Source organism: Lissotriton vulgaris, chromosome 2_1 (assembly GCF_964263255.1).
Source record: "Lissotriton vulgaris chromosome 2_1, aLisVul1.2, whole genome shotgun sequence".
Taxonomy (NCBI): Eukaryota; Metazoa; Chordata; class Amphibia; order Caudata; family Salamandridae; genus Lissotriton; species Lissotriton vulgaris.
The window spans coordinates 49564296-49577445 of record NC_141687.1 but is presented as its reverse complement, the minus strand read 5'-3'; the positions used below and the strand labels follow the sequence as shown (position 1 = coordinate 49577445).

Here is a 13150-nt window from a genome sequence, read left to right as displayed (position 1 = left end):
GACACTACCACCCATATCACACCTCCACCCACCCATGTCACACCTCCACCCACCCATGGCACAATGCCACCCACCTATGTCACACCGCCACCCACCTATGTCACAATGCCATTCACCCATGTCACACCGCCACCCACCCATGGCACAATGCCATTCACCCATGTCACACTGCCACCCACCCATGGCACAATGCCACACACATATGTCACAATGCCACCCACCTATGTCACAATGCCACTCACCCATGTCACACCGCCACCCACCCATGGCACAATGCCACCCACCTATGTCACAATGCCACCCACCTATGTCACAATGCCACTTACCCATGTCACACCGCCACCCACCCATGTCACACTGCCACCCACCCATGTCACATCACCACACACCCATGTCACACCACCACACACCCATGTCACCCCCCATGAAAAGGTTTTAGGGTCATTCTAGGCAGCATCGTCAGCTACTGTATCTCAAAGGGCTCAAGACATGGGGCTTTGACTGACATCAGCAGGACCCCAGCGCCTGGATAGCCTAGCGGGTGACTCGCAGCGCTCTACAAATCCTGATTGATTCATTCATTCATTGACTGATCTTGGGGACTGCGGCCAATCAGTTGCCCAGGCTGAACCGTTCACTTACAATCGAGGCCAGATGCATACATCCCCCTCACACATCAGCCTCCAGATGTGTGCGGGAAATCAAAAACAGGACAGCGAGCGGCCTTCCCTTCCATGGTCAGTAAATGAAACGGCAACAGGGGGCGCTCCCGAACAGAGAAACGACCCTTCCCTGTTATTCAGAAACTCCTACAAAAAAGGTTCTATAGGTGTTGAGTGAGTGGTTTGGTTGGTGTTTTTAGTTACCATATAGATTTTTTCCTGATTTTATGCTGCTTCTAAATAACCTCTTGGTATTTCCTGCCGAGTCTCTTTGTTTTGCTCATGGAATCAAAGTGTCCCGGGTCTGGTGGATCAGAGGACTGATGCGTCCACTGCCTGGGTCTGTCTTTGAGCTCATGGGCACAGGTTCGAATCCCAGCGGCGGGGCCCTTCATCCTTCTGAGGTTGATAACAAGAGTACCATTGAGTTGTGTAACAATACACATCTGTTATTCAGCGCCAGATTCCCTTTACGATGAGCCTGTGCTATACAGGTTATGTTGAGGCAGTGGTTCTGACATGGTGGGGCTCGTCTCTCGTGCCACGCCTCCCTAAGTCCCTGATGAGACATCAGCAGACCAGTGCGGCTCATGTACCGCTCACACGTGATCAGAGAACCCATCCCTCTCATACTGGCATCCATGCATTGGCTGTCACTGGAAAAAAACAAAGGCTAAAGTGAAGCTATGGTCAGCTTTAGGTATAAGACCTTAATGAACATATAAAATAAAAACCTTAAAATCCACTGGAAAAATACAGTCAAGTTGCAGTTATGGTTACAAAACAAAACCTAAGAACCACTGAAATTCACCAATTATGGTTACACAAACCATAACTCGTGTGCCCATCATGCTGTGGTTATGACCCTATATACGCCACCACTCATGACATGTCAATGCCATCACTAGTGACCGTGCCAAGGGACACCAGTCGTGTGTTTTTGTCTGTACGCAGCATTGGTCAGCGGCAGAACCAGACCCTGTGCCCCACCCTCTGGACCAGGGGTCTCCAAACCGGTCCTGGAGGGTCGGATCCATGCCAGATTTTTTGGATATCCCCATTGAGATACATGTAGTAATTTTAAAAATCTGGCATGGATCCGACCCTCCAGGACCGGTTTGGAGACCTCTACTCTGGACGACCAACCCACACCGTGCACGCCTTCAGCTACGCAGAGTGGCGGCTGGTGCAGGCCTGGCCTCACTTCGCCGCAGCTGGCCATCCCTCACGCTGCATAGGCTCTGGCCGTGCGTAGAAGTGGTTGTCTGCAGGGTTCAGTTACGTCCAGGCCGTGCAGCCAATCCTCCACGGGTGGTCAATGCCTACTGCGCAAATGTTTGACTGCCCAACAATGATTGGCTGCAGGGCGGGGCCTTCAATGAGGCCCTTCATCAAAACATTCATGAGCCGCCAATCCCACTGCTCACGACCTCCCACATTTCATAGCAGGGGTGAGGCAGGGCCTGCAACAAACCCTTTGTGGGCAACAAACACCTTCTGCATACAGTGGTATATAGTGTGTATGCAAACACACACGCACACACACACAAACACCCCCCCCCCGAGGGAGGATAACTTATGTAGGTGAAATCACTCCACATGCGCAGAGAGAGATCAGTAAATTTGCTTGCACCTCCATCTTTTCCATGGGGAAGGATCCTGAAGACAGAGACAGGCAGGCAGGAGAGCAGATACCACAAGCCACTCCCCTGACAAAGAGCGTGCTGTCAGTGCAGCCCAGGCGGCTCAGGATACACCCCCAATTCTCCAAAATAGCTCTCTCCCTGCTCAAAAACAAACAAACACCACAAGCCAATCAGTCAATAAAGCCTTCAGCCATGGCGCCACGCGCCACTCAGTGTCAGTGACCACCAAGCGGCAGCCAGGCGGTCACCCACCGCCCCGGCCACATAGACACCTCTCTGTGCTCCTGGCACGCTCCCACCCATGCACGCCCTCAGCCCGGTGCTCCGTTCCAGTATCTCCCATCCAGCCCGACCCCTCAGGTTGGTTGGGTTTGTTCTGGAGAAGGGGGCAGCAATAGATTTGTTTGAAGGTCCGAAGGCCAGGGCCTGATCCTAATATTATTACTGGTCTTGAGCCAAGCTCACCGCGTTCCCACTGTCCGGCCAATGCCCGGACCCATTGCACACCCAGGGAGTGAGACGTCCAGCCTGTGTCCTGCAGATGTGGGCTCAGCAGGGCAGGGGTTCTGGGGTCAGACCTCTGGTCTGGAGGGCACACCATGTTCTGGAGGTGGACCAAGGAGGCGGGACTCCTCTCTTCAACCCAGTGAAAAGCCAGTCGACTGTGCCGGTCGCTTGGGGTCGCTTTGGGTCTCAGCCTTGAAGAACCAGCCCACTTCATTCTTTCCAGGTTGGAGGCCACCACTGAATTTGAAGATCATTTTAAGGGGCAACAGGGTTCTGGCATATACAATAAACCAGTGTAAGAAGATGCCCAGCACCAGAATGGTACCCACAGGCCCGCAGACCGGCGGAGGCCCGGAGAAGTGGGTCTGAGGGCCAAAAACCCAATGATGGTCCTTTGAACCATCCTGGCCCTATGAGACGCTCTGTGTACCCTGGGTTCTCCTCTAACACTCCACCTGTTTCCTGCTGGGATGCATGTATGAGGCCGGATGTGACTCTGTAGCGCATCTGGCAAGAAGAGCACTCGGCAGAGGCGCACTCAACTCTTGCTTGTCTGGGTGTTGGCCCATAACAACGAGGCACCAACTTTATCCAAATCCTAGAACACGTGTTAGTGAATCAATCAGGTAACTTGTAAAGTGTGACTACTCATCCGTAAGGGTCTCAAGGCTCTGGGGGAGGCTAAGGGGGGCTGCTGATCCACCAAAGGTACTTTGTAGGTTGGTGAGGTCCACCTAGGGCAGTCACATGCGGACAGGGCGGATAAGGAAAGCTCAACTCTTAGTACAACATCAAGCTGGGGTCTCAATGAGCCCCCCTTTCTCCCGCTCAAGCTTTCTTGTGATTACAGAACATGACCTGGAAGATGGTGGGAGGCACATTACCCAGTGCTTAGTTTGAGCCGGAGCTTTCCGGTGCTAAGCACCGGCACTTCATTGTCAACACCACACTTAGGGCAGACTGCCACAAGGTGGCACTGCTCATTTAATTTAGAGATGAGCAGTATAACAGTTGTTTAGGAAAACATTATATACACAAAAATTACTAAGACCTTGCTCCCCAGCCATTCCTTTTGCTTTGGGGACCTGGAATAATCTGACCTGTCGCATTTACATGCGAGAGAGATGGTTAGGAGTTCTTTGGCAGCAATGACAAGGGCGATGGGTGGTGCAAGCGGCAGTGGCCTCCTGTTCAGAGCCCTGGCACTTAATATTTTACACATTAGGCACTGACATTAACCCTCAGATCATGAGAGTAAAACGATGTCCTGGGTGCCACCAGGGAGGCGCAATGGTGTGATGGCCTCGCTAGCTGGCTCTTGTCTAGTTGCACCGCTCCCACACACACTCCATGCTATGGAGCCCTCTTTCATCCCACCACAGAGACATTGGGGTGGGGGATGTGCGAATTGCACTATTAACCATCGTGTCCTTGCTGTCACACACCAAGCAAGACAGTGTAAAGGATAGCCTGCACTTGGGGATGGAGTCCAATAAAGGTGAGTGCAGGTGTGAGCCCCAAGGAAAGAGGGTGCAGAGGACTGCAGCTGCTGCCCAGGCTCAATGGACGCGTTAAATGAAGGGGTTCAGGAGCCCCAAAGCTGCAACATGGACGTGAGCAGCCTTCGGTGCACATTACTGGTACGTTGTGGCTGGTCCATGGCGAGACTCAATCATTGGCTGGCACACAGAGACAGGAGCTTAGTGGTTGCATGGGACAAATTGGTGCTTTCATCCCTTGTGTTTTTTTGTAGGGAGTGATTTTTTTCACACAATGCAGTGCAGCAACAATATTTGCTGGTCTGTATTTGCAAGCAGGAACCACCTCCCAGAGCCATACCTCCTAGGGTAGGCCTGTCCTTGCTGTCATCGCCTACGGCGGTGCGATGGTGCTCTGAAAAGGTTAGCACAAGGAGATGATGGGCGGAGCACTGAAACTTTTCAGACACTCATCCCCAGTCACAGATCTGGGTTGAATCCATCATTGTTCTTTAGCTCAATATGCAAATCAGTTTTGACCCTGTGCCTCATGGGAATAGTCCAGCCCAAACTGCCAACCATGTCTAACCTGGACCGGAAACAAGCATCCTCGGACCGGTTTTGGATCTGTGACTTAGGGTGAGGGTCTGAAAAGTTTCAGTGCTCTGTACCTCATCTTATTTTGTTTGCTTGTTCACCCTAAGTAGGCAGGGTATGTCAATGAGTGTGTCCCTTGCTCACATTACCACTGGAATCAAGACAGTCTGCCTGGGGAGGGGTGTTGCCTCAAAACCGGTCCTGGGATGCTTGTTTGCAGTCCAGGGAAGATCTGGCGTGGCAGTTTGGGATTGGCTGTTCAGGGTCAAGACTGATTTGCATGAACTGAGGGGGGCAAAGTGTATGCAGGATTGCTTTTGTGTAGGAAGGGACACTTTTGTGCACAAAAACAAACCAGCAGCACACTTAGAAAGAGGACACAACGAGGAGAAATAACATATTTTTTTTGCATAACATTTGAGCATATTCCCAGTAATGGCAATGGTAAATCTGGGACCCCATCAAAATCCATGGGTGCCGAGTGAGACCACCCACGTAACGCCCTGTGAAGGCCTTCTTGGGACAGAGTAACGCAGTGCTGCGATATTCGCTGCGTTGCATCACTCCAGATTCATTGAGCCACTCAGGGCGGCGCAAAGTGGCCTTGCGTGGCTGATAAATCACATGTTAGGGTTTGCATTGTGCATGCACCACATTGCATGGTACAAACGCGCCCCAAACCCTTGATAAATATGTGCCCCAAGCATTGCTTTGCATCTGTGCAAAGCCTTAGTAATTCTGCACCAAAGTGCCTAAGTGTGCAAACAATCGAGTCTTCTTGGCACTTACTAAAGAACAATGACCTAAACCTGAATCAAAACACTGTAGAGAATCTACCAAAAATCAATGCATTCAGGTAAAGAATGCAAACAGCCCTTCTTTGGTGCAGCCCCAGATGTGGAACCCACGCGCCCTACCCCCCTCGGCTAGAAGCTTCAGGCTGGTGATACAGGCGTTACCAGAAGCAGCTGTCACCAGCCTGAACCTTTGAAATATACCCCCCCCCCATCTCGTTGTCATACTCCTAATACCGAAGGTTTGTGACTGATTCCCTTTCTTCATCTCCATTGATAAATACTGATATTACAGTAAAAGAAGGAAATATGTGAATGCTTGTCTCAATGGGATATAGTATACACATGTATAGATCTAGGGAGCTTGAACACCTACTAGAGAAGGGAGGGGCTATCTGCTGATTATGTTTTTAATTGATTTTATCGTTTTTATACTTTATTATGATGAAATTGCCCAATGGACATGATGTAATTTTAGCTTCCTAATGTGTTGAAATGAAATGGATTGTGCTAATTTTATTGCTGATTGTAATGTGACCTCTTTTATGACAATACTGTGGAAATAAAGAAATAAAGAAGAAGCTATTACTCGTGTAGTGTTCAGTGTTTGCATGTGCAGCCAGAGTTTGGATAAAAACTGCATACAAATAAAATGAAGCTGTATAAACGAAGTCACACTTACATCACTGCACAACAATCCCCTTGTAACTAAGAGCGCGCACACCCGTGCACACACGCGCATTCTTCTAAAGTGCATTTCCCAGCACAATGACTTTTTTTTTCTTTCTGTTTTGTATACAGCGAACTCGACCCGAAGGCTTCAAAGCGCTTTACATGATCCCCAGTTGCATTATATACGGACACATTCATTTCCAGGCACGTGGAGGGTAAGTGATTTGCCCAGGATCACAGGATGCTTGAACCTCCCGTCATGCTAGAACCAAGTTCCCCAGTTTCTTGCATACACACTTGGATTTACGTGGCTGCAAGTTTGCACACTAACCCATCCACACTCCAGCACACAGACCTGCTCACCACCTCTGGTACACCGACACACACAGGGGAGAACTGAAGGCCCAGAGACAAAGAACACACAAATCCAGACTTCAAGCCATCATTTATTTAAAGAAATCCGTAGCTTTTTCGAAAACAAATATATACAGCATGAATCATAAAGGAACTTCAAATTACAGGAATATATTAGCTATGTTTAACAAGTAAAAAATAGAACCTATTTCTATATATTTCTGCCGGATATATGTCATTACTACGCATGCTTTTACCACGCAGGTTTTACAACGCAAGTTGTTACAACGACTTGCGTTAGGGGGCACTGGATAGTGAATAGTTTAATTTACTACTCCAACTCCAGTCCCCGTGGATAGTAGGGAAGGTTTTGGATAGTAAATTAAACTATTCCCTATCCTACAGCGCCCCCCAGCGCAAGTCGTTGTAACGACTTGCGTTGTAAAAGTTGCGTGGTATAGGTACTGCGTGGTAAAAGTTGCATTGTAAACCGGTTCCCCATTTCTGCCATTTCCGCTCTTTTCACAGACTTCTTCCAAAAGCTCTCATTTCTTGCCAGATTGTGTCCTCGTCTCTTTCTCCCACTCACACTCACTGCCTCCAACTTGGCTCCCCCGCCCCTCCCCCTCTGACGTGCCCCCCCCTCTCTCTCTGGTACTTTCCCCTAGTCCTTTCTTTGTCTCTCTTACATCTCACACCTCCCATCTCACTCAGGGCCGGACTGGCCACCGGGCGTTTTGGCATGCTTCAGAGCTGGTGGCTGATGTCACTGCGGTGGGGGCTAATTTCATTGATGGAGACCTGTGTGTGCTTCGAAATAAACAAAGCAAAACGAATTTCTTTCAGCACTCGCAGGTCCCCATCAACGAAATCAGCCCCCCGTTCGGCAGCATGCCAAAACGACCGGCAGCCAGTCCGGCCCTGATCTCACTGCCCCTTTTATTTTTCTCGTCCATCCCATTCTCTGGACTCTTATCTCTCCCTTCCTTTCTCCTGTCTTTCCCTCTTCACTGCCACCTGTACACCTTCCCTCCTCCTCCTCCTGTTCCTCACATGGCCCTGCCCTTCTCCGGGCCCCTCTTCTTCACTCTCTTCTCATCTCTCTTCTTCCCCCCGTTTTCTTTTCTCCCTCCCACTGCTTTGCCCTTCCCGCCTTCCTTCTTCTTCCTCTTCCTCTTCCTCTTCCTCCTCTTAGTCCAGCCTGAGGAGCCAAGCTCTTCCTCAGCGAGAGGAGCCCTGGAAGAAAAGAACAAACGTTAGTTTGCACGCGCATAGCTCACCTGAGCAGAGGGGTCTGTACTGTCTGGGGTTGGGTGGCTCCCAGTGTATCACCAGCTCAGCCACTGACTCTCTGTGTGACCTCGGGTAAGAGAATTCGCCTCCCAGTGACGCAATCTATCACAAGCTCTTTCACTGAATCAGTGTGTGTTTCTTCAGGGGAGTGTGTTCACTCCAGGTGTCTTACTCTATCCAGAGACCTGCCACTGACACTAGGTATGCCCCTCCCCCCAGGAAAGTGCATTAGCTCTTTGTAAGTCTTTCTCGCCACGTGAGTCACAAATTGAGCTTCAGCTCCACACCAGAACCCTCCAAAGCAAAGTTAGCCTCCCATGCCTCGGATCCCTCCCCAACATGGCCGACCACCGTCACGTCTGACCCACAAGAAGAGGGGAGCCGGCAGACCCCACTCCCTGTTTTTTACTTCTGCGCTGGACTCTGCAAGTGCGCTTAAAGGTAAGTCGAGGCCCTGCTCCAGCGGACCTATGTTACTGGAGTCTTCCCCCTTCCCTCCCCATCTTCCTCTGTTGTGGTAGTGGGCTAGGCTCTGCTCTAGCGAGCCATGGGTGGGCGCCCAATCCGGATTCACTGAGGGCTCATTAGGGGCTGCAGCCGGGTCTGGGAATTTTGTTTCTCCCGTCAGAGTCCGGCTCCAGCTCCCACTAGGATCGGATCCGTCGGCAGCCACACTCAGTTACTGGAGCCAGCCCGGCTTTTCCAAGCACTTCTGCAAACAAGTGCAGTCTGCCCTATCGAGTTCTAGGTCATGGCTGGGGCACCCCGTTCTTCAACAAATCCCGGTCTCAGCCAGCTTCCTCAAACCTGCATCAAAATCCTGACTATCCTCGGATCCCGACTGCAGGGGCTCCGGTGGTTGGATGAGTGTTGAATTTCATCACTCCCTGGGAATCATCCATCTCAGACCAGTGGGCTCTACGGATTGTCTGGGAAGGCAACTCAATCGTGTTCGACTCCCTCCCTCAGGAAGATTTATTTTCCACCTCGCTACCTTCAGCATCAGGAAGACTAGAGGCTCTGATGGCCGCTGTACAAGACCTCCTCGAAAAAGGGGCAATTCAGCCTGCTCCTACTTCTCAGAGGGGATTGGGTGTCTATTCCATCCTGTTTCTGATGAGGAAGGTGACTGGGGACGTTCGTCCAGTACTTGATTTAAAGCGGGTTAATTCTTTAATTCCCCATGTAAAATTTAAAATGCTCTCGTTTCAGGAGATCCTCCCACTGCTGGTTCAGGGGAAGGTGGTGGCGTCTCTGGATCTCCTGGATGCCTACCTCCATGTGCCCATCCACCCGTCCTCCCATCGTTTCCTCCAGTTTTGCTTGGGGGGCTTCCAGATCCAGGTACTTCCCTTTGGTTAGTTCTCTGCCCGAAGGGTCTTCACAAAGGTTTTGGCCCCCTTGGTTGGATCCTCCACAGGGAGGGGATTAGGGTTTTTCCCTGCGTAGATGAGTGGCTGATCTCTGCTCCTTCTCTTTCTAAGGGGACTCAACATCCAGAGGGTTTGCAAAGTCCTGTCCACCCATGGTTTCCTGATCAACCTCCAGAAGTCTTACTTGTTACCGACCCAGGACTTGGTGTTCATCTGGGCTTGTCTGGACATGGTCCGGGGGATGTTTTTTTTGCCAGTGGAGTGGAGGAACACTTTATGGAGGGACCTGGGCTGTCTTCTAAATCAGGACTACCCCTTGTACATCAGTGGTTGAGGATTCAGGGGTTGATGTCGACAACCATCAATGTGCTGCCATGGACTCACCTCCATTTGTACCCCTTGATGAACCATCTCCTGTCTCGGTGGTCTCCCTGTTTGTAAAATTGTGACTTCTCGGTAGTGGTGTCTCCACAGATTCACGCATCCTTGGGTGATTTGCCTGTCTCCTTCCTGGGATCTTCCGTTGGTTTTGCGGGCCCTTCAGGGTGTGCCCTTTGAACCCTTGGGTTCATTGGATTTGAAGTTTCTCACCTTTAAGGTGGTGTTGTTGGTGGCGATTGCCTCAGCTGGTCGGATTGGGGAGCTGGGCTCTTTTCTATGTTCTCCTTCATTCTTGCTAGTCCTGGCAGATCGTCTTGTGTTGCGCCCTGACCCGAGATTTCTGCCCAAGGTTCCTTCGGTTGTCAACTGCTCCCGTGAGGTGGTGTTGTCTTCCTTTCCTCTGGATCCGGAATCTGGGACAGATTCTTCTCTCAATTTGGATGGGACTGGCCCTTTCTGTTGTTGTGACAGTTTGTTTGTGATTTTTGGTTCGGTGCAGTCTGGTCACATACCTTCTATATCCACTTTAAGTCATTGGATCAAGCAGGCTATCTTGCTTGCCTTCAGTTCTCAGTGGTCCGAGCTGTCGTCCCGGGTCCAGGGTCGGTCCACTGGGAGTCGCTCTGTCTATCGGACCTCTTTCAAGGGTGTGTCTATCGAGGATATCTGTCGTGCAGCGACCTGGTCCTCCCCGCACTTGTTCATGGATCATTACCGGGTGGTTTTAGGTGGTCTGTCTGCGGGGGGTTCTGCTGAGGCGGTTCTCGGGCTGGTTCTTCCAGCTCGTGGTTTGGCTGCCTGTTGTTATTTCTTCTGTGTGGTTTGGTCCATTTGATTATCCTGTTTTGGATTAAACCTGGTTCTGTGGCCTCTCCTACTTGTCAGTGGTTTCTTTTGTATGACAGGAAGCCGATTGGCTTGGGTATGTGCTCATTTTGTGACTCATGTGGCAAGGAAGACTTATGAGGAGGTAATGCCTCGGTTACTTACCGGTAAACTTAATCACTCAGAGTATTGTCTTCCTTGCCACATAAGTTCCCATCCCTCCCTCCCTGTTGTAATTTCGACTTCATTGGTTCTTGGGGCTTGGTAGTTCTTCAGGTAGTGGGATGGGCCGACTCTCCTCTTATAGTCGGTCAGAGGTGACGGTGGTCGGCCATATTGGGTAGGGGTGGGAGTCATGGGAGGCTAACTCTGCTTTGGAGGATTCTGGCGTGGAGCTGAAGCTCACTTTGTGACTCATGTGGCGAGGAAGACAATACTCAGAGTGATGAAGTTTATCAGTAAGCAACCGTGGCATTATCCTCACTGTGTCTCAGCCCACCCCAGGCTCTGCCACTGACTCTCTGTGTGACCTGAGGAAAGAGCATACACCATCCAGTGTATAAATAAAACCCAAGCTCAGCCATTAACTCTTTGTGTGTGACCTCAAGAGAGTGCATTCACCTTCCGGTGTGTCAATAAAACCCAGACTCAGACACTGACTCTGTGTGACTCAGGGCACTCTCTTTGTGTCTCAGGAGAGTGCACTCATCTCCCTGTGCCTCAATAAAACCCAGGCAGACACTGACCTGACTCTCTATATGACTCAAGGCACTCTCTGTGCATCTCAGGAAAGTGCAGGTATCTCCCTGTGACTCAATGAAACCCAGGCTCAAACACTGACTCACTGTGTGAAATGGAAGTCCACTCGCCTCCCTGTGTCTCAATAAAACCCAGGCTCAGACACTAACTCTCTGGGACTCAGGAGAGGTGCACTGGACTCCACGTACCTCTGCTGATCGAGGCACGTTCCGTAGCCGCCCTCTGCCTGCAGCTTGTATGTGCCCCACTCCTTCCAGGCTGATGGAGAGCTGGCCATAGCTGCGTCCCGGGCCCCTGGCACCATCATCCATCTGTATCGAGGCGGGAACCCCTTGGGTAGTGCGGCCTGCCCCGACTCTGTGGAAGAAAGAGGCAGAAACATCACACCCTCGGCAAGCTTCTTCGGGATATATTCAAGAAATGTGCACATGGGTTGTTACTCCTGCCTCTTTGTGAGGGTGTACTTGTTTTGGTTTGGGGTTAATATTAGGGATTTTCATGATAATGCAGCTCTTGCTCTGTGACCCTGGCACTAGGAGGAAGCGTTCCGGGCTCCTCTGATGGTGTGGTGGAGCAGCACTGCATGGCGCTGCCTGGCTTCAGTGCACTGTGATCTGGTGGGCCATCATTGGCTCAGTGCCACCAGCAATACATGGTTATTGGCAGAGAGTGGCGGGTTCCAACAGGATCCGGGCCACAGTTGGACTAGTGTTGCCCTGAGCACATAATAAGGTTTGAGTACACAAGAAAGTCTCTACTCTCCGCTCGCCCTTCCAGCCTACACCCTGTGAGGGTGACTTTGTTAATACAGGCCCTGGCTTGGGCCCATACTATAAGACATGCAGTTCTGATCTTCCCCATGACCTTATCATGGAGTGCTAGACCTGCACATGATAATGGCATGGAGAGTTGGTCCTCCGCATGACCGTGACATCAATCAATCAATCAGGATTTGTTACGCCCGGCAAATCACCCACAAGAGCCTCAAAGCACTGGAGTTGCTCACTGCGTCGTGGAGATCTGTTCATTCGAACAGACAGGGTTTGTGTTTTTTCCTTAATTCTCAGAGAGGTAAGGTGGTCCCGAGGTGCAGGGGAAGGTCATTCCAAGCTTTGGCCGCCAGGTGTGAGAAGAAGTGTCCTCTGCTGTTGTTGGGTGGATTCTGAGGGTGTCTGCATGGAAGAGGCAGCAGATAGGTGTCTGGTTGGTTGGTGGAAGGTCAGGCATTTGTTGATGTATGCTGGTCTTTCATGGTGCAGGGCTTTGTATGCATGGGTAAACATCTTTAAATGGCATCTCTTCTGGCTGGGATCCAGTGTCGCTTCTTGAGGCCGGGTGTGAGGTGGGTCCGTCAGCGTTTGGTTTTGTGTGTAATCTCCTCAGGAGGTGCACAGTGACTCCTACTTAGAGTGTGTTCGCATAGGCCAGCCTGCTGGGGATGAGGGCCTGTGTGGCGGTCCTTCTGGTGTTGACGGGGAGCCACGTAAGGATCTCGCGAAGCATGTGTAGGGTGTGGAAGCAGGTGGATGAGACTGTGTTTACCTGTTCCTTCATAGATAGTTTGCTGTCCAAGAAGATGCAGAGGTTGTGGGCGTGGTCTGTTGGGTTGAGGGATTTGTAGAGGTCAGCAAGCCACTATGCGTCGTTCCATGGTGAGGTGTTGTTCCTATAGATGAGTACTTCTGTCTTGTCCGAGTTGAGCCTGAGGGAGTAGTCATTCTTCCAGTCAGCTTTTTTCATCTGGTGGTGGAGGGGTCTTCTGACAGCGAGAGGATGAGATGGGTGTCGTCTGTGTAAGAGATGATGTTG

General features: G+C 50.9%; 1 protein-coding gene across 2 annotated transcripts in view; it reads right to left on the bottom strand.

Annotated features, from left to right (window-relative positions):
* Positions 1-13150, bottom strand: part of IHH (Indian hedgehog signaling molecule) — a 184585-nt gene that overhangs the window by 12729 nt on the left and 158706 nt on the right. The window contains exons 3-4 of one of the 2 annotated variants that reach the window (XM_086954434.1): positions 11530-11698; positions 6785-7946 (exon numbers count right to left, since the gene is read on the bottom strand). The exons of the other annotated variant lie outside the window; for it this stretch is intronic. Coding sequence (XP_086810560.1) covers positions 7760-7946; positions 11530-11698 — 356 coding nt within the window. The 3' untranslated portion in view covers positions 6785-7759. Of the gene's footprint in view, positions 1-6784; positions 7947-11529; positions 11699-13150 lie in introns of those variants that run through there. 2 annotated transcript variants of the gene reach the window in all.